At 41.2% G+C, this 22,697-nt stretch overlaps 1 protein-coding gene across 1 annotated transcript in view; it reads right to left on the minus strand.

Annotated features, from left to right (window-relative positions):
• Window positions 1–10,510: 10,510 nt before the first annotated feature.
• The window catches only part of emc2 (ER membrane protein complex subunit 2), a 31,610-nt gene continuing 19,423 nt past the window's right edge, over window positions 10,511–22,697 (minus strand). Inside the window, exons 8-11 of the mRNA XM_036587819.1 lie at window positions 21,422–21,503; window positions 21,078–21,188; window positions 18,904–19,008; window positions 10,511–11,140 (exon numbers count right to left, since the gene is read on the minus strand). Of these exons, the coding sequence (XP_036443712.1) occupies window positions 11,054–11,140; window positions 18,904–19,008; window positions 21,078–21,188; window positions 21,422–21,503 (385 nt within the window). The 3' untranslated portion in view covers window positions 10,511–11,053. The remainder of the gene's footprint in view (window positions 11,141–18,903; window positions 19,009–21,077; window positions 21,189–21,421; window positions 21,504–22,697) is intronic.

The following is a 22,697-nucleotide window of genomic DNA, read 5'->3' on the forward strand; positions in this document are numbered from 1 at the left end:
CTGCCTCAGCTTGCCCTAAAAACATATGTGTGCAAGCGTGGGCCTGCAGCACAGTGACCGGCCTGTCACCCTGAACGGTGTATGCCCTACAGATGTGCAGAGGGATCTGCCTCAGGGAGCAAAATCAAACAAAAAAGAGAGGGAGAGAATGAGCTAGAGTTGTTTAGATCGTATCCATGGGGGTTTTTAAACCCTTCCCCATGTCTCTCAATTATCATTTTTTTAAATTAGCAGTGGCCAATTACTTCCAATTCTGTGGACAGACTGAACCTCTTCCACAAGGAAAACTAAACAGCCTACTGGTAAATCAAACCATGCGCATCCACAGTTATCTTCGGAACATGTGGAGGCCATCAATAATGCTATTGTTAGTTTAAGTGCTGAAAGGAGCATACGCACACACACATACGAACACATGCACATACATAAAAAACTTTGAGAATGAAGTAACTTTGGGAAATTAAGCCATTCCATGAACAACTTTATTTTCTAGACTTTATGCTTAAAAAAGGTGCCAAAAAGGATTCTGTGGAGCGACATCATAGAAGAACCAGAGGTCTTAAAATATGACCCTGAAACCAGATTCTGGTCCTAGATTTTGTAATCACAGGTAGGTATAACAATAGATGGCCATCAGCAGTTAAATTAAAGGGGAATATCCTCAAACATTTCAAAATTTCTGCACAAATAAATGATGAAGATGTAAACAAAGTCATTCAGAGTGGTTTGAAATGGAATGCGCTGTTCTAGAGAAACTTACTGAGTCAGAAGTGTTTACAGTGATGGTGATAGGAACCAGATGTCTGAAGAGTTTAATGCCTCTAAAAGCTCCCTCAGAAAGTTATTAATGAAGTGGTTATGAATATGTTGTCTGATTCCTAAGACTTTGTTTTATGAGAGAAGCTTTGAGAAAAGCTTTTGGCTTGAAATGTATTTTTTAAAATCCATTAATGGTGGCGAGACTGTATGCATGCCGTTAGTCAAAACAAGTTCCCAAAGAGTACTTTCTTTTCAAGATTCACGACCCCTGGTTCTTATCACCACTAGTGGGAACAAAAATCAGAATCAGTAAGTTAATCAACGATGCACCATTTCACATCAAAACACTTGAAATACATCTTGACAATTGAAGTATGGTCTGTATTTGAAGACTTATGCTTTAAAACTCTTCAACGGATGTAAATGTAAATGAGATGTGTGAGTGTGAGTCTTTAAAGTTTAAAGAACCTCCAGATAATGTAAACATAAACATAGCAACATAAAGTTCTATACTAAAGGTTTTTCCTAGTACTGTATGTCCAAGCCAGGAGCCCTGAAGGTCCCTTTGGGAAGAATATTATGATGAGAAGTTGCCGCGTAAGCTCAGCTGGCTGAGTCATGATTTAAAAAGTGTGATATGTGTGCGTCTCCTGGTTCCTGCTGTTCACAGGATATCAAAACCTACGAGAGGAAGCATCAACGTCAAAGCAGGGAAATGTGGAGGAATTCCCGTCACCCCCCAAATAACTGCCATCAGAAACTTCGCTGGCACACTTCTAAAGGCTCCTTTGTCCATGAGCTGAAAGGCATTATTGTTGAGGAAGACGAAATGAGGAGAGAAGTGAACTGGTTGTGAAGAGGAGCGCAAAGCTGGCGTGTGAAACTCAACACGGATTCAGATCTCCTCAGCAGAGCTGAACATGCTTCGACCTGAATACCACTCACAGAATCCTGCCAAATCCTTGTAAAGGAAGGCTCCTGGTTTGGATGTACAGTTACATGTGCATCAAGTGCATCTTCTTCTAGGGGCTGGGAGGCTCCATGGTAATCCTGGGAGGGGGAGCACAGCAAAACCTGTAAGAGGGGAAATATTGTTAAATATTATTTTATGAATATACAGTATGAATGTACTTAAAGCAACACTATGCAGGATTTGGGGATTTGGAGACCTCTCTGGTGGAAATATGTAATTGCATGCAATGTGCATGTACAACAAATGTACAAACATTTTGTAACATTGATTGTGCTTTGGACTCCCACAAGTGAATGAATCTTTGCGAGCATGTTGACAGAGTATTTGAAGGGAACTCAGTCAAAAATCCGTGAAGGACGCATCTTCCATGGATGTGAATGAATGATCTACTTTTGTTGTCAGATCTTCATCAGGATAATGTTGATCTTGCATTCGAGACTTAAACATTAAGTCAGACCTTTTTTTTTTTTGAGCCTGTGTGTGTGATGTTAATACATAAAGATGTTTGACTTGGTCTGCTCCTGCCAAATCCATCCCAGTACCTCTAAATTGCTCTTTCAGGTTTTACAGGGCGACTCGCAGCAGCGCACACACACCGTATTTTAGTGTGTTATTTTTTACTCCATACTCAGTAAAAATATTACATAGTGTGGCTTTAACAGTAACTGTAACTAAATAAAAACTATGAAATTACAAACAGATGTCTAAAAGATTTGTTAAACACTTTATAAATATTCTGCTGTATTGAGAGATAGTGGTGGGATCCAAACCCTAAATGAGGGTGAGGTTTCTGGTATAAAAGCATTGGGATCGAATGTGTTGGGAGTTTTCCATGTAGTTGAATCTAAATGCTACTATGTGTGGTCTGTTTCGCTTTGCAGTCAGACACAGGTAACCAAACGGTTTAAAGCTGCTTGTGATTGTGGTTGCTGGAGATTAATCAAGGGACTAATGGATTCACTTTAAAACTGTTATTTTATTTATTTTCCCAGGACTGTAAATAATGTCTGTTTGTTTGGATGTTGGTCACATCAGTAAAGAGAGCACTGGAGCTTACCTGGACAAACTTGTGCGGTCCATCTGTAGCGAACCCACTTTCTAAACCCACTCAGGCATCACACAATATCACAGTACCCCATTCGGAATTTACCAAGATGCAGCTTTTCCTCTCTCATGTTCTTTTCCTGCTCCATCTCCATCTTATAACCATCCTATGGATATAAAGTATCTCCCTGTGGTCACCAGCGATGTTCACCCAGGAAAGCTTAATCAGTGGCAAGGCTAATTTTTCCTCCAGGTCGGGAAGCTGGTGTGGGGCATGCTGCATGCCTTAAAGCTCAGAAGACGATCCGTGAGGGGATTTGTGGTTTTGTGGGTTTAGGGTGGAAAAAACAACTGTGCAGTGAAGCCTGGAGCATGAGGCTTTCCTTCCCCTCCTCTGATCTGACACATGTCATGGGCTGTGACAGAGGAAGTGGAGGGGGTGCCGCTTGCTGGGCAGTTTTTGGACTTCACCATCCTTACCAGAGGGATGAACATTTTAACATAAAACATGGAAAGTGGCAGGAAAGCAAATTAATATGTGTCAATTGCTGTCCCTCAGAGAATTTGAAGATTTTGAACTTTGATTTGTATTTTGAACTTCACTAACTTTTTTTGCTTACTCTAATTAAATGTTTAGATCTTGTTTGTTACATTTAAGAGTCGTAATTGAAAAGCCAAATATTACATAAAAGTGAGCATTTACTTTCATGAGAAAAAAAAGAGCAATTGGAATGAAAAATTCCTAGAATAGTTCCCTTAGAAAAAAAAAAACTGTTTATTACTGGTCATTCCCACTGGTCATTCCCATTCCCATTGCTTGTATCTGAGGTGAAATCCAGATCATCATACTCTGAATCAGCTCCTAACCAAACTCAAAACCAAAATGTGCTCTTGAATTTTTATTTCCATCACATTATAACAATATTACTTTATTACTGTCTTTTTGAGGTTAAACCTCAACGTGTAATTCGTAATTTTGGGTTGTGTGTTATGTAAATCAAGGGTTCCACTTTGGTCTAATGTATGTTTAATGAGTTCATACAATGAGATTACAACCGGTCTTTTAAGTAGACATTTACATAAAAGCATTGTCTATAAATATGAAATTACAATGTAATACTACAACGCTGAACAGTCTGAACTCACTTTTGCCTGCTCAAAAAATATAAGCAAAAAAGTATTTAGCATAGCACTATATGTAGTAGAAAGAAAAACAGCAAAAGGATGTTGTTTGCATTTTAGGAGCAATATATATCTGTCCTTCATAGAGCAGAAAACTACTTCTTGCAAAGGCCATTCTGAATCAGTTAGGCCTGGAAATAACCATCTTACCCAGTAGTTAATATGCCTTGGTATTGCATAAATGCTTGGACAGTTCGGTAAATGAGGGGTAAACTTACAAGACAACGCTCTATTCGAAAACGTCTGGGGTGTTTTTCATGGCCAGCTCTGTTCTTGGAGGATCATTACTTATGAAAACACATTGTTCCAGGAAATTGTGCATTTCGCTCTCAACAACAGGAGAGTCTGAAGACAATGAAATATTGTTGAACAAATGTAACATATGTTTCTTTGCATGAAGGACCAGAAAAATAGCAGAACGTAGCATTTAATAATAAACCTCCTCAGCTCTATAGTATGCTAACCAAGCAAAAACACATGTATTGCCTTCAAACTTTGTGTTAAAATAAAACCTTTGCATATTATAAGCCAAGCTAGGACATCTCTTCTCCAAAAAAGGTGGGGAAGTATGAAGAAAAATCAATCTTTTATTAGAAATTGACATCCTGAGAGGATTCCTTGTTGGTAGACCTGTAGAGCTTCTCCTGAGAGTAAGACAGCAGAAACTGAGAGAATCAGTCAAAGAGAAAACAGAGAGACAGACCACAGTGGAGCTGCCGTGGTCTCGGAACATTTTGCCTGACAAGACAACTTCATGGCTGATTGCTACGCTGCCAAAGAGCTCAGTTCAGACACTGGATGCGATCCTGTTCATCCACGAAGCCACAAATAATTAAATTTTCTATGCAAAAGATTAAAGTCTTACTTGTGGTTCTAAACAAGAATTCTAGTGATTTTCTTCTTCTTTCGTCTCATTCAGTGGTATGCATGTTTATGAAGTGAACGTAGGTCACCAAGTGTATATGTATATTACTGTTCAACAGTCTGGAATCACTTTTTTTCACTAACAAAACCAATTTTGTTGTGGAGATCAGGAGTATATTATTCATGATTGCAGAATATTATTTATTATGCAGCAGCTTCTTGGTGTTCCCAAAAAGACTGAAATTAGTTATTCTGTGAAAAGAGAGCCATTTGGGTCTACAGCATCTGACGCAAAGTGTACTTCAAGCTTGAGTTTATAAATTTAAAGTTCACTGTTGACATTGTGTATGGACAAAAAAGCTATTACTTTAGTTAGAGCAATATCAAAGTGTCCTTTCCCTGATTTAAAAAAATGGCACTTCGTGGAATGACTCAAATACTAAATAAAACATCTTAAAATAGCTTCTAGTATTATGTTATTTCAACCTACACTGTATATATATATATATATATATATATATATATATATATAGCCTAGTTTCAACCACAGTTTACTACACCTGCCCCTGCTAATCAACCTCTTCCCAAGGCCTTGACCTGCTGGATCAGATGTATTAGAGTTAAGTAAGGGGGGTGGGGTTAGAGACAACTTCACTAGACACTACAAACAATACTTCATCACTGCATGTTTCATTGTAATTGGTCTTGGTACAATAAGGTGCCATAAAGGGCTTTTTGTAGAGATGTCACAGAAGAACCACTTTTAGAACTTTTCAGTGGATGGTTCTTAAACAATCTCAGTTGAAAACACTCAACTGTGAAGTCAAAAAGTGGTTCTTGAGTGGCATCACTTCAAAGATACCCTTTTACCAATTTGTATTTTTAAGAGTGTATAGTTTAGCAAAAAAAAAGGGTGATCTATCATCAGCACATCTAAACCCTTTCCTAAAACAGACAGAGATGGATGTACCACTTCTCTTCACAAACCCCATTCACCCTATTCTTGATCTGGAAAATGGCTCCACCCTAGCCATGGAGAGACTCGTCTGTTTGCACCCTGTCTGCTCTGTACCCTTCAGATCACTGGGTTTTCATCCTAGTGAAGAAGCTGCTTGGACCAATGGAACTCTTTCTCTGGATACTGTTGCTGTTGGTGTCTCCTGTTCTTTCAGTAAAAGCTGGCGGATATGGTGATGAGATACAGACTACTCATGATTAATACTGCTGTTGCGTCATCACCTGGGGGAGAATCCACAGGGGCTTAAATGTATAATATATAGCAGACTTCCAGTGTCTCCTACTAGCACAGAATCACCTGTTTTCCATGAATTCACTTTGCTTTTGGGACAAAGCCATGCGGTTTGCCATCTTATCTGGAGGACACAGTAAAGAGTCTTGGCCGTGACATACTACGGTTGGAAAGCAGCTGAGCTGGAGACATAACACCACTAAAAGACTCCTGCTACCAGCACAAGTAACACGTGCCACAAGATAACCCCACAGTCCCCTGTTATGTTTGGAAACAAAGAACTTGTGCTTACTCATTTAACACTACATCACTTTACTCAGTTAGACAGAACACGGCCCAGAGGAAACATAAAACTCAAGTTTTATTTCATGCTATCCTGCAATAGAAAGTGAATTATGCAGGATGTACAAAAATGGTTCAGTGAAGTAATATTAACTAAAATTAAAATACAAATACCATTTAAAACAGTATATGGTATACAACAACCTTGGCAGCCTAATACCAATAAGATTCACATTAATCAATTAACTATTTTTGGTTGAAAGCTTAACACTATACACACTCACTGGACACTTTATTAAGTACACCTGCATTGTACATATACTCATTGTCCATTTCATTAGGTCATTCTACAATGGCAGGCTTTAGTCTATCTGTTCCTCTGCCTAATTTGTCAGCCCTACTTTACCTCATTCAGCAATGGTCAGCACCCCCACAGATCACTGCTGGACTGAGAATAATCAAAAATATCCCACCAACAGCATCCTGCAACTGACCACTGATGAAGGACTAGAAGATGACTAACACAAACTATGCAGCAAGAGATGAGCTATTGTCTCTACATCTGCAAAGTGGACCAAAAAGGTAGGTGTGTCTAATAAAGTGGACAGTAAGTGGACATCATATTTAAAAACTGATCCATTCGTACCAGTGCAACACATGCTAACGTCACCACCACGTCGGTGTCACTGCACTCAAAAACCATGGAGGGGCAGGAGAGAATAAACAAGAGTTACATTTAAAGCAAATCACCAAAAGGCTACCCATGTAAGAACTCAAATTTATCTTGAATTTATCTTTAAGATACAGCACATCCCTAAAATGCAGTCAATACAAAGTGATGCACGCAAACCCTCCTGTTATAATCAATGTCACATGTATATAAGAAAGGGGGGTTTATTGGGGCATGGCTCTGCTACTAAAGGGCCTGTGATAATGGGCCAAGTTGTGACCGTTGTTGAATGGGATAAAGGGGGGCTAACAAATTATGAAGAGAAACAGGTAAAACTACAACCTATAACTGTAGAACTACAACATGCACCTAAGTGGACCTGATAAAATGGACAATGAGTGTCGATATAAGGTAGGTGTACCTAACAAAATGATCAGTGTGTGTACACTATATATCATTGCTGTCGTATTAAAACCATTTTCATTGCCTTTCATTTTTCGACATCATTTGAACACAGAAGCTATCCAAGTTAAGCCCATTTTTACCTTCTCCTTTATAAAGTATTATTTTAGAGCTACATGGTTTTCAATACAGCAACAATATATTAAATGATTGGTCTGAGATTTAGATATAGAAAGTTCACTTCGATTCCAGAGAAGCCTTTTTTTGTTGTTTTTCCTTTGTTGAAGGTCGTTTAGAGGGTGACTGTGTCAGCGCATCCTGGTAGTTTATTTCAGAGAGGCCTTCAGAATGCAAGATTTCTTACTTTGCATGATTTTCAGAGCTCTCTGTTGCACTGTGTCCAGTCCATTCATTCCAAGGTCTTTCTCATTGCCTGTTAAACATGGAGGTCTCAGCTGAGCTGGTCATCAAAATGAACGGAGGCTGAGACAGGTCTTTAGTAAAGCAAATTCTCCATTTAGAAAATACATTGTTGGTTTACCCCAATTCTTCAATTCCACTGCCTCTTTCCATTGATATATCACTTTCAGTATTTGTTACTCATACATTGGAACATTACATTAATTACTCATCCTCAGACAGAGCCGTATGAGTGGACATGAAGCAAAAACAAGTATAGAGAAACATCTCCTCCCTGTGGATCCCCTGATGAACCCTTTTCCCCCCATATACTATAATTTCTACTTCTATTTTCTATTCTGTATCCAGGATACCAGCTACAGATATACAATTGGGCTCAGTAAATACTCTAGAAGCTTTGTATGGTCAAGATGGGCGAAAGCTTTTGACATATCAGTAAAAAAAAAAGACACAAAACACAGTGAACTCACCTGCATTTGACAAGAGCGTTTGTTGTATTCTGCTTTGCCGGAAGGGCATTCTTGTTCTTACACTGAACATCATGCCCCATTAAAACAAACTTCTCTTGGATTTTGACAGCACGAGATGTCACTTAGATTGGGATTGGTCTTTGACTGCTTTTATTGTTGAAGCAGTACACACATAGATGTCTTCCACACAGCTGGTAGTTTCTTTATAATGGGAGATACAGACCAAGCATGCCATGGCTGAGGCCTGGTCACATGCACACTCTGAGCACTGACAGTAGTATGCCATCTGGACTACTCGCTTTTCCTAGAAGGGCCTGCATAATCTGACTCACAATTCTTTAACTTCTTCTAGAAAAAGATGAGGTAAAATTATGTGGGTAGTATTTCCAGTCCAAGATCCTGCAACTAAATTGTTTAAGGCTTCGGCTACATCCTCCTCATCAACATTAATAAGTCATATTGTCCCTCTGGCTGCTGACAGTCCATGTTTTCTGTTACTGTAATACTACAATTGTTTGGGATTTTTTTTTCCAAGGCTTGGATATATAAGTGTTGCTTTGTTCTGCATTTCATAAAGTAGCTTATTTTTCCTGTCTATAGTTTTTACTGTAATTTCACCATTACACGTTCTTATGGCAGGTACGCCAAATCATCAGTTACCTAAAAGCACTTTGATTTTCATGCAAATGGCACACTACCCCAAGCCACCTCTAAATTTGGGTTAATCTGCGGCTGGAAAATTGTTTAAGGTAAATAAACCTGTTTTTTCCATTCACTCTTCATCAGGTATAGCATAGTATGTAATTTGTTCAAGCCCCGTGTTTGATACTCCTCAGAAAACTGAAATTGGGGTGGGGGGGGTGGGGGGTGGTGTAGGAGGGAGAATTCCACCCTTCCAGCTCCGGACTACAGATGGCACTATTGCGTTAGCTTTTGGTGCCTAGAATTTATCATTCACACATCAAAGTGATTGACATGTTCTTTTACAAACCACTTACAAGCATTTAATGACCTTTATAAGGGAGGCCATTCCCTTCTTCACTGCCCAGTTGCCAGGGAGACAGAGTCCACATGTAAATGATATTCTCTCTCAAATCAAACATCCTTGATGGCTCTTCAAAAAGGCGCGCTTGAGTTCAGTGGTTCCCGTAAAAACAACCGCTCTGTCAGTCTTCCCTCAAAAGTCCCTGGGCTTTCATTGGCTCCGCTGGATTTGGAATGCAGAATAAAACGCAGACACATCCACCGAGCAAAGTATTAAAACTGACGAGTATATGGGTTTCCACCGCTTGTGCTTCGAGCTCTCGACCCCTTTACAACAACTCTGGCTCGCTCCGCGACAAAAAATGAGCAGCCATAAAGTCAGCGCTCAACTTTTCCACCGGCCTGCATGTGAAATTATGAGACAATTGCCGCGACTTAATAAACAAAAGAGATGGAAGTAGCAGCTGACCCTGCATGGGTGAGTGAGAAAATGAGTGGCTGGGTTAGGCCTGACGCGATTCAACAATTACAAACCAAAAGCTTTGCAGCAGGAAAACCAAAGCCCCTTTTCACAGCATCTCTCACTCACTCGCTTTCTGGAGAAAAGGAAAGCTCTTCCAGGTTTGTGTATTGGATGTGTCTTTGGTTTAATCACTGGCAGTGCTCTGCTCAGCTCTCCTGATGGCGTTTCTGTAATTGAGGAGCAGCAGTTCCAGTTGGATGGCCAGTCTGGAAGGCTGACTGTGCATGGGCCCGGCCTTCTTTTAATGAGAGTTTGTGAGCCTCCTAAGTGTTCCAGCAGATCCCTTTCACGCTGCCTGCAGGCTCAACCACTGCTGCAGCCCTTACGCCTCTCCAGACAGAGTCAGCCGAGGGTGAATTATATGAGCATGGCAATGGTGATTATTATTCTCTTTATTACCATTATCATCGCGCAGACGCACTCACAGCGGTGCGAGGGTGGTCTGATATGAAGAGTTGGTTGGAACTGCGAGTGCTGGGCCCAGACTCCCTAACCGCTGCTCTCCTCGTTGTGTGGAAAGCAGATGATCTGCCAGACATAGGGAGCAGCTGGTCAATTGAAAATGACTTGCCAAATATCTCTTGAAAAAGGAGGAGAGAAAAGGAGAGGGGGAGGGGGGTGAAAACTTCTCAGAGGTCCTACATGGAACCGATTACTAGGGAAATGTGGACACACTAGAGACTCAGCATGTTGGTCAAACAGTGAAATTCTTTAATTAGGCAGATGTGTGACCAGAACGGACACCAGTTATATTAAAAACGACATCTCACACAAAGAGCACAGTTTCAGTCTAAGCCACATCTGCCCCACCTATAAATATCATTTACAGTCTATTCACATTAGCATCCTTGATCTTAAATTAGTCATCTATTCCTGCTGCCAAAAAACACTATTATCCAACCCAGCATTCCTCATATATCTACTTTCAAACTAAGCACACCTGTGTATGTAGTTTCTCATTTACTGAGCATTCAGCCCTTGTTACATGAATCCAGAAGTGCCTAATTTGGAATAAAGCCAATATGTGGAATGACTAGGGGTCCTGATGAGGGCTGCACTGCTAGACTAAAAAAGCCTAGAAAAAAATGAAACAAAACTGAGGAGATAGAGTGGGAGAATGTGGCGGGGGCGGTCGGGGTGGTCCGCTCTGTGGGTGGTGGTGTGCTGCAGTGTGCAGGGAGAGCTGCCATGCTGTTGTGGTGATGGAGGCTAAAGAGGAGAGAGTTGAGGCTTAGGACATGGTGATCTGCATGGACTCCAACATCTCCTCTACCGCCTTCATCGAGCATTTGTTCTCCTTCTTCCCACGACCAGCGAGCTGTGAGACACAGAAGAGGGGAGCAAGGGGGAGGGGTGGAGATACAGAATAAAAAGGGTTGAGGCAAGGACATTGCCTAATTCATAATGCTTCTCTACAGATCATGGTTTAACACAAACCTTGTGGTTCATTTGATTCAACAGGAAAGGAAGATCACCTTACAAATAGATTATGTTAAATGACAAGTATTTAAAAACATTCCATATTTCACTGCATGTATTGGACCAAAGCTTGAAAGGATAAATAATGTGCAATGAACGCAGTTAACTGGGGCCATAAACTTGCTATTAAGGAGTGGAATAGTTCTTCAGGTTTAACGCCAGCTCTCTGACCCCTGTGGATCCTATTCTGGCATGGCCTAATTGAGTTGCTGTATCAGAGGTCATCACTTCTCTTTTCATTTGCCCTGTGCAGAGAATGACACGTCTTAATGAGTCACACACTCGTTAGCTTACGGTCACTTGCCCAAACATGCCACCTCTCTCTAACACACACACACAATTTCTCCATCCGGTCTGACTCATCTCGAGGACCCCAAAGCACTTCTTTGCTCTAATAAGCAGACTAATATGAAAAGGACAAAGGTCAAGCACTCCATTTCTCCTCATTAGCCCTGTCTGAAAACCAAAATCAATTCAGTCCCATGTAATGCTAGTCCTAAACAAGAGAGACAGAGGACTCAGCGCTTAGCTCAGCACTCTCTGCAGCTGAGGTGTGTGCTCGTGTGTGTCTGGGCTTACAGCTGTGGGTGCACTGGCACTAGCCACGGAGAGGAGCATACAGTCAGAGTGAACTCACTGGGTAAACAGCAAGGGAAGCAGACAGAGCATGGCCAAGCACACTGCAGTGCTGTTTCTGGACTGCGGAGTGCATTTCTCTGTGTCCTCACTGATAACTCATTAGCCCCAGAGGAATAGTACTCCTCCCCGCTGCCCCTTAGCGCACAAACACACCATGAAAAATGGTACTGTCTTACTGGGAAACCTTGCTGGATAAATAGGACTGATGTGCGATACGAACGCCAAGAGAACACATTTTAGCTCTCTCCAACATGCAAGGCTCTCCGGTATCGCTTAGAAGCAAACCATTTTTTCCCTCCTAATTCAAGTATCCAAACATGCTAAGCCTCAACACAAACTGTAAGAGAGACAGAGGACAATTCTTTAGGCCCACAATTTAAAAAAAAAACAAAAAACAAAAAAAATAATAAAAACAAAACCTTCTGACAAACGCATTAGACTGCACTGTTCAGTGTGGTACAGCATGGTACGATTACAAACCCACAATCACACAATTTGTCATCATTTTCACTGCCAAGTGAACCATACTGTACCCGAGTACCCATGCTGAATTTAGTCATCTTTCTTGCCAGGTTACCAAGCATATCAGATCATCAGAGTGGAGCTACAAATACCTCAGAACATGCAATCATCACAGTATTATCACTTGAATCAGACAACCACCAATACTGAAGATCCACAAAGCTCTCAAAACTCCTTCATAGTTGCTAACTTTGTGTTTAGTGTTAACACTACTGTCACTTTAGTTCTGTCCCACCTACTTTCATAATTCTGTTGCGCAATGGAAAACAGACACACATACTCGATTAACAGGGTATGTATAGTTCTGGGATCCAGTTAAAAACCGTATAATGCTATACCACACTGCTCAGAGTAAAATTCCTTATGGAATTAGGAATAGTCACACAGCAGTCAATTTTTTTTTTTTATTTAAAACACCTTTCGTCTCAGAGTATGGCAAATTCCAATTATTCAACAACGTTTTGCATTGTTTTTTGCTTCCATTTTTGTGAAATGTGACCAACGGCCTAGACGTCCAATTATACATACAAGAAAAATACATTTGTCACTAAACTTACTGATCGACTATACAAGTGGCTAGTAACACACAGGCCAAGTTTCATTGCTTTTGCTCAGGGTATTTTGTCAATGTTTCCGTAGTTAATAAGTTTGAATTGGTCCTGGCCAGAAGCCAGCGGGGTAACTGCAGTTTGACTCATGCACGACATTACGAAATGGAGGAGTTTAACACTCAACCTCATCTCAGGAGACATGCATATCTCTGGGTACTGTCCCATCATTTTATCTGCCCTGGGTAAAGAAAAGCTCCAGTGCTGCAACTCCCTTCCTAAAAATGAGGTGCCATCAGCATGGCTCACGACATGCAAAGAGGACAATGCACTGATAGCCACTGGCAAGCTGTTCTAGTTTCTGTTCAGTAGTTAATGCAGTGTATTAAAGTATGACATTAAAAAGCCTTCAAGTATTAATTAGAACAGATGGGCATGTTTATTTACTTACTTGAGTATTTGTAAGGCATGTGTAGTATGGAAAAAAATAAGCATGCAACATACAATCAAAGACACTGTAGGTACATATACAGCTGCTACTGTGTCTCATGTTAAGTGAAATGGCCATACCCAAGCAAAGGTACTATATGGAAATGCTTCACACCAAAAAAGTGACAAAGCTGTGTAACCAAGTTATCATTCTGAAGTTCAATTGATATGCTTTCGTTTTTTTTTATGTAGAACAATGTAAAATCTTGTCTCATTGGCATTTGAAGACTGTACATATAGACATGTGGATCTTTAGATTGCAAAAATGGTTAAAAATGGGCCATTCCTACAAACTTCTTTTCCACAGCGAAACTACACTCACTCCAGATGACTGAGTTTAGTGAGACTAATCTTCCCTGAAAAGGCAATGCTGATTGCAATACAGTGCATCACATTCAGGCAATACAGCCTGCTTAAAATCAGATGCCAGATATTACTGAAGAGCGATGATGTCCCCTAAAGGTGTAAGTCAGAAGAATTTCTAATAACTTCTTAATGAGTGTAGTAACTGTGACTATGTGACATCTATGAAGGTGGGAAACTTACTGACCTGTCTCTCCTGTCACACAAAGGCATGGTAAGCACTAGGTCGGCAGCCCTGTAAAAACTAACTCATGACACCAGCACGCTTTAAACACCTCCATAAATCAAACATACATTGCTTAATGGTAAGAAGTGATTCAGCTAGCTTCGTTTTTCAAAGAGCACTGAAGACATCAAAGCATAACAGACAACCCCTGTGGTCTAGAGCTCTTCAAAGCACTTAAGTGAAAACTCTTTTTTCCTACAAAATGACATGGCAAATACACCTGAGGTGTCTTTGATGGCAAGGTGCAAGCAGCACATGCCACAAGCTGCTTCTTTTGAATGGTTGAAGGTAAGTAAATACAATGCATATTCTACACCACACCCAACCAATAAGACTTCTGTCTCATTAAAGAATGTGAATGCCTTCAATGCATGTGGTAGTGACGTAGTTTGCCCGTTGCTCTTCTGACATCAACATTCAAGAATTACCCTCTTTTAAGTAACAACCAGAGATGTCAAAGTTAATGTGTTAAACTATAAATGCCACCCATTTTTTAACAAAGTTAACATACTTTCCTATTTTGACCTTTTGAACTAGGGATGCATTTTTTTTCATATCGAGTACGAGTACATGTTTTCAGCACTCGCCGATACCGATTGCAATTTCATAGCTAGTAACCTAATTAGAATCAAGTAGTTGTTAGTGTAAATGGGTGCAATGTACCTTAAAATTAAATCATTAAAACCTGAAATGGACAACAGCAGGGATTGTTCATGTTAGAAAAGCACTTCTGTACAGCTGTAAGTAAAGTACATTTCGTAGTTTTGATCCTCATCTGTCTCTATCAGTGACAGTCTCTGTAGCACAGGGACAGCAGAAATCCCAAGGAGCTCCCTTTACACATTGTTGGATTCTATTGTTTACCTGGTTAAGCTGTAGTTGAATGTCCTCTAAAGCCAGGCATGCGCTTTAGAAATCTGTTCTTTGGTGTCTTACATTGTACAACTAAATAGACCATCATGTACAGATGAAGCCTACAATTTATATATTCACAGTGTACGGAAATGCTTGGTCCATGCCATGTTAAACAGCCTGTTTCATTTAAAATAACATCCTGTGCACCAAGTACTGAGCAAAGAAAGTGAGAAAGAGAGTCGTTTTGCTAACACTGTGCACTGAAGCTAAAAACCAGTGGCTTTGTGTCCAAGTGCCACAGTGTTAATAACACTTCACTGCGAGAGTCGTTTCATCAGTGTGGCAGTGCACACTACACTTACATCACATGGTATCGGATGGTATCACATGCTGGTATCGCTGCCAATTTATTGAGGTTAAGTTCAAGTAAATGAGCAGTACTGGTCCTGGTATTGATGCATTCCTACACCAAACCATCCGTAGTTCCACTCTGAAGCCAAGCGGCTTGAGTAATGTTGCTATGGTTCCACCACCGTAACCCACTCATTTAAATACAGCTTTTGAATTGCAAGACCCATTGATGGCTCTCTTGACAAAACTCTCTTTAGAAGTTATCTGCAGCTACTACAATGCTGTGAATTTGTTTATCTCCAAGTATGTTACATCTCAAGTGTCATTTACAAGCAAAACACAGTGCTGCGGTCAGTAATACCAGTATCAGTAGCGTTAGCACCAGGGGACGCCTTTAGCAGGCTGCACAGTGCTTGTGGGAGAACTATGGATAAATCAACCAGCAGCAAAGTAATAAATGGAATGAAAGTAAGAGCTTATGATCAGGAGCTTTGAAAAATGCAGCCACTGTTAATCTCACTAGACACTGGTAATAAAAACTGGAAATTGCATTAAACTTATTGTCATGTTCACTCTAAGTTAACCTGCTTTTATTTTCAGGTTCATGTTGAATTACTGAAAGTAATAAATATATTCTGACAAAGCTAATTTTGTACATTTATACAGCTGGAAAAAATGTAAATCTTTTCTTAGGGTCAAATTTTAGCAAATAAGACAATCTATCATTACTAACTACACAAGTTAATGATTAATTATTTTGACAAGAGATGCACCGATATCACTTTATCCCTTCTTGATCCTTCAGATCCTTCCTTTATCGGCCAATACCGAGTACCAATACAGATACTAATTCAATCTAAACAAACTTGTGTCCTGATATTTACACAATTACATTTTAAAACTATTTTATTTTAGTAAAATTTATGTTCTGCATCACAAATAAAACACTCAGCTTGGCTAGTTAGCATTCACTTGCTGGAATATATTTATTAGATTCTTTAAAAAGATCTTATTTTTATTTATTTAAAGTATATATTTAGTATTTACTATTATATACACCGATCAGGCATAACATTATGACCACCTCCTTGTTTCTACACTCATTGTCCATTTTATCAGCTCCACTTACTATATAGGTGCACTTTGTAATTCTACAATTACAGACTGTAGTCCATCTGTTTGTCTGCATACTTTGTTAGCCCCTTTTTACCCTGTTCTTCAGTGGTCAGGACCCCCATGGACCCTCACAGAGCAGGTACTATTTGAGTGGTGGATCATTCTCAGCACTGCAATAACACTGATGTGGTGGTGGTGTGTTAGTGTGTGTTGCGCTGGTTAAGTGGATCAGACACAGCATTGCTGATCCGCCGAGAGCCAGACGGTTCTTCCGTCAATAACATTAACTCAGACTGTAAGTGACCACACAGCGCCAGATGAGTGATTACTGAAATGCTGTTACAAATTCTGCCATTAGCATTTTTACTGCTGCATGTCAGCCCACACCGATGTGATGCCGATTTCTGTCTACTGGCGCGTATGCACACGTCAGAAATTGCTTCATGGTGTCAGTCATAGGTATGGGTAACCCCATCACTGATATCGATACCGCGTGCAAGTGCCAATATAGGCTCCAATACCAATGCAGTATCAGTAGTGGTGCAACACTAATTTTAACAGTTTGACAGCTCTAGTAAAAACGCTGGCATCTAAAGCACATTACCCTTTAAAGTGCTCTGCCTAAAAACAATTACAGTCCTCACATAGTTTACTGAGAAATTTTGGTTTTCATTAGCCAAAGTTTGTGTTGGCCAAGAGAGAAATTTTTGAAGCATCTCAGGGCAAATAATGGAAGCAGAAATTTTCCCAACACTGAGAAAGCACTGTGCGCAAATATTGTCATCCTAAACCAATGCCCTTCTCTTTTAGTGAAGGCTCTTCTGAGAAACACCGGTTTCCCATCAGATTCAAGAAGAAAGGTCCCATCTGACAATGCACTGATACAGAGAGTGATTGTGCAAAGCAGGGGTGAAGAAATGAGCAAGCGAGATTGATATCTGTTATGTTTAGTGGGGAAGTTCTATCTGCCAACTGTTGAAATTGTAATATGTCCCCAGGTCAGGAGGAGATCATGAGTTTGATATGTTACTTTTGAGTGGTGGAAAATAGGCCATGCTAATTGGTAAAGGGGAAAAAGGGCTTTAAAACCATAACAAAACAATACTTGTCAGCCTGATCGGCATCAATTTAAAAGTAAATGGTTACAATTTTATCCCCCCCCCACACCACATCATTGCCTGTCTCTGTATTCTCAGATGTTCCTAGACTAGTCCTTCATTTTGGAGTAACTGGACTGTCTCTCTCTTTAAAGAAAAATGGTCAGACACCTCTTAGGCAATCCCAACAAGAAGCTCAGACTTACACCAACTGCACAAAAAGGGGTTTCTGCTCCAGGAGAGTGACAGGAGTCCTCCAACCACACATGAAGTGTGTGTGGGCTGAATCAGGGCTTGGCCACATTTGCTGAGTAAGGACCCCTTTATTACACATTTAACTGTCAATGCTTAAATAAGCAATGTATAGTGCCCTGATGGCAGTTAAGATTTCTATTAAATGTACATTTATGCTCCATGTGCCATGGCAACAGCATAAACCATTTTAGTGATACCATCTGAGCAGCACTTCAGTTTTTCCTCTCCCGGTCTTCCTACTTCTCCTCAGCTATTTAACCCCTCTCTCTGTAGCTATGCATGGTGTGAGCGTTGCATATTTCCCCCTTACCGGGCCCTGATGCCTGTGTTTGGCACAGGCTGGTATGATTCATGCGGAAGGGAATCGATAGCAGTGCTTTAACATGCAAACATAGAAAACAGCTGTGTAACACAACGCTGGGCCCTGTGGGCTTAAGTCAACACATTAGCTGAGCCGGGCCTGGGCAGGAGTGCTGCGAGCCGATCCAGCATGTAGACAGAGCACACGCTCACTCGTCTGTCTCCTTCCTGCGCTCGCTCTCTCATTCTGACTCCATCACCATGTAAACACCAGGGTTTTTATAGGTATTAGATTTTTATTAGTTTTTATTTGTATTTAGTCTTTTATTTTTGTTTAGTTTCAGTTCATTTCAACAGTGCATTTATGTTTATTTAGTTTTCTTTTCATTTTTTGTAGAGGATTTTTTTTTTATTTTGCCACATTTTTATTATTATGGTGAAAATTTTGTTAGAAACCGGGCCGGTAATTCCAGTTATTTTCTTTTTACCACACTAATTTAGAGTAACGGTAGACTATGCTCAACTACGTTAGTGTTACTCAAAAGACATCATCTCCAGGGCATTTAAGGTCTGACAAAGAAAGAATCCACTTCTAAACCAACCTTCATGCATTGAAAACACAAAGACTAAAGTTTTTGTCTTTGTAATACTATTTAGTTTTAGTTTGTCTTGCAGTGGACACTAAAGTTTTGACTTGGTTTGTGTGTTTTCAAAAACTGTTTTTTTGCTTTTATTTTTATTACTGTTAACTGTTTTTTTCCACTGCAATTTTTGTTTTCATTACTGAGAACATACCTGGAAAAGAGGCACTGAGACACTCAGAGGGCTTTATAGTACTCACCTGGTAGGCTCTGTTGATTTGAGAGGCAGCCCAAGCAGCATACTTCACATTGTCCTTCTTTACCTTTGCACTGACTTTAGGGCTGCCCGCTATGTGACTTGCTGACTGGGAAGTGAGAAAGAGAAAACAGCATGAATGAGAAGAAGGTTTTGAGACAGGCATTTCTCTCTCCAATGGGATTTTGGACAGATTCCCATTGTTGGGAATACGTCGCTATGCAAACAAGACAACAGATCGCAAATAATAACTGTTGTGTAGTGTGAGGAGTACAGTGTTTCTGGGAATTTTTTAGTTCAAGTGTAGTGAACTAGGCCTAGAAGGGATGGATGGTCTGAAGAATGGATTGAAGGTCTGATGTATGGGAGGGAGGGAGAGAGGGAGGGAGGGAGAGAGAGACAGAGAGAGACTGACAAAATCTCAGCAAACTGCTGAGATAAACGAGTTCCTCATCATGGAAGGATGGTGCAGTTGAGATGGCACTACACAGTAGGCTTCAGAGGAAGGAAAAAGTGAGTGCTTCCCTACTGGTTGGGTAAAAGCCCTGGTGCTGCATGTCCTTTAATGCAGCCTAATTTCTCCAACAGCAGAGATAAACGGTGCTGACAGGGAAGCGAGTGTCTGGGAAGCGGTGTGTGGCTAGTGTGGTGCAATGTGAATCATGTGCTCCATGCCGCCCAAAGCTCTCCCCTCCACAACCACAAAGCCCATGTCTTTCCCATGTTACTGCCATCAGCCCCACACAGCAAAGCCCAGAGGAGTCCACTGGGTAGCGCATGAAAGCCCTCTCCATGGACGTGCTGAAATTTTAACTACACACCAATCAACCTCTCCTCCGTTCTGGCACAAACCTTGCTGGATTCTGGAGTTTATTTGGGTGATATGAACTTTAAGTGTGATTCCCGAGACACAGTTTAAATTTGAGATATTTCTCATAAATAGCGGAATGGTTTCAGCGGAATGTTTCTCCATGTCTCACAGTGGGTCAGAAATGCATAACAGGGTTAACAAGGCTACAGTAAGACACAACTCTGCATTCTACACAGAAAGGGCAATGGTACTACTCGTGCACCTTAAGACTATGGATGGCCAATATGGCAAATATAAAATATCCTGAAACTGAAGACATTTTGCCATTACATGATTATGTAGCACAATATTTCGTTTCTCTGAGGTTTGATCAGTCTGAAAAGACACAAATCTCATACTGTACAGCACTACATCCAGTGAAGCAAGGCCCATTGTACTATGTATCTGTATCTTTTAGGCTCCCGGCATCACTAGGATTTGTAATCTCTCGAGCGAAACTTGGGCGCAATCCTCTTCAAATGCAATTTTTAATGAAACATGCAGTTTGTCAGTGTAGTGGAAGCACCAGTGATTTCCACAATATGCTCAGAAAGGTGTAACGTGACAAACTATTATAAAAACAAGATCATACTGTAAAATCACCACCCTTACTCAAGACAAGGCAAAAGGGCACTGTGTGGAACCTAAATGGAAGAGCGGAGCACACACAGAGTCTGAGTTCCTGCAGAAGACAGTGGAGGCAGCCTTTTGGTGGAGGTCTGTTCCTGCTCCTGCCATGCCTGTGACACATGCTAATAGCACATCAAAGCAGCAGGACGGCCTGTGCCTGTGTTTGAACTACTGAAACATGCATGCGTGTACGTGTGTGTAAAAGAACAGAGCGTGTCTGTGTGCGGCTCTCCACGCACCCTATGCCTTCCTTCTGCTCCCAGCTGGCTGTTTGTGTTCCTATGTCAGGAGTCACTTACAAATGATGCATTGGTGTTAATGGACAACTTCCTGTTTAAATAAATACGCAGATGAAAGGCTTATTCAGCGCAGATACGACCCAAAGCTCGGCAGCCAGCCCACGTGGGATGGCGCAGCAGCCAGTTTTCTTCCATTCTTTTGTTGTCGGCAGTTTATTTATCTTTGCCATAAACATAAAAATGCTCCGCAAAAGGCCGAAGAGTTACATTTCAGGAAAAATACGTGCTGGGGCTTTTTTGAGGTAGGGGGTGGTAACAACAACTGAGTCAGCAGTGACCTGCCCCGTCTAAGAACTCATCCATCTCAGAAACCTGTGCAGAACCTCTATGTAGCCAGCAGAGAAGGTGGAGGGGAGGAGGTGTTTGTTGTCTTTAGCTTTGGCGCGAGTCGTGACTCACCATGTATAGGCCAAACAAGGCCCTCATGTTTCTGTTGTTCAGCTTCAGTGCCTGTGCAAAATACTTCCTGGCCAGCTCCAGGTTCTCCAGTCCCCCTTGGGTGTACTTCACCTAGGGAAGCAGAGCAGAGAAAACAGAACAGTGGCACTGTGAACTTATGACATGGATATTTGAAGAGCTACATCACAGCTAGAGCAAACCGTTTTATCTCTATAAACAAAAAAACCTGACTGATTCAGCAAGTCTCAAGTAATGGAGGGTACAGTACAGCTCAGCCAGTCTGCAATACAGACAGACGAGAACACTGAGACAAGCAGGAAGAAAAGTACTGCCAGCTAGGGTACCTCTGCATACTGTTCACAGTACAGGTGATTGTGCGGGTTAGTCATCATCAGCTCCTCCAGGCAGAAAGCTGCTTTTGCATAACTAGAGGACCAGAAGAGAGAAACAGAACATATCTAAATAAATAAGTCACACAAACACACCTGTGGAAAAACCCACAAAGAGCTCCACTTCTGTATACTGTTGACTAAGTGTAGCGTAGTGGCTGGTGGAGTAAAGTAAATCTTGGTCTTGCTGACAGCAAGAAAATGGGCCGCCTAAGGTTTTCCTTTTATCAGCCTTTATGAGGGCTGATGGAAATGTGTGTGTGAACATCCATATGGTAAAATGATGGATGTAGCTTTGCATCAGCAGCGGCAACTCTGGCCTATTTTCCCCCCATCTCTTATGTTCTTGGAAGCTGATGATGAGAAAGAGGAGAGAGTGTGAGATCTCCACCACATTTCTAGACACGTAGCATCAATCTGTCTGCCTTTTCCCTCCAGGCTTAATATGCAGTTATAAAGACTGTCTTGAGGTCATTGTCGAGTGGCGGCGCGCTGTGTCACTCTCAGATGAGATCACTTCTATCCGCGGGCTGCTGAGCTGTGGACCTCAGTCTGATCTGCAACCACTTCATGGGCTCAATCAGAGAGGACGACACACACAAACTCGCTGATACACGCAGACTTTCCAACGGCTCCCTCCCACCAAATAATCAAACAATTTTACGAAGTAATGCTCCACAAGGACTATTATGACAAAGCCGCAACACACAAAAATGGCCAGTGTGTGTCCAAAACCTGCAGCCGAGTTTAAGGAGCTGATTACCGCCTCCAGGGCCTCCGAGTCCCCAAACCACACAGTGTTTTTAGCTACCGTTGCAGAGGTCTCTATCTCATATCTTCATGTGCTACATTCACACGTCAAGCACTTTACTGTACGTGCTTGTGCACAAATCGATTTATTAGAACATGTCAAATTCAAAATTGAGCACTGGAGAGCTTCCAAATTGGTTGTGTATGCTAATCTAAAGCAATCTTATTGCTGGCGAGCTGAGGGGGGAAAAAGCGCTTTGACGCAAACAAGGTTCCTTTGGCGGGAACACAGCACTGGCATTACTCCCTCTCACGAGATGAAGAACCTATCAGACCATGTAGAGTATGTTTAAGAGACTTCAAAGATTGGTTTGGGGGGGCAGACAGTGAAGGAGTGGAGAGAGAAAGAGCGAGCACAGAGGAGGGGAACAGGCCATTCGGAAGGTTGCAGGCTGCTTGCAATTACCACTTCCTTTCCATA

Source organism: Colossoma macropomum, unplaced genomic scaffold (assembly GCF_904425465.1).
Source record: "Colossoma macropomum unplaced genomic scaffold, Colossoma_macropomum, whole genome shotgun sequence".
In the NCBI taxonomy this organism is placed as follows: Eukaryota; Metazoa; Chordata; class Actinopteri; order Characiformes; family Serrasalmidae; genus Colossoma; species Colossoma macropomum.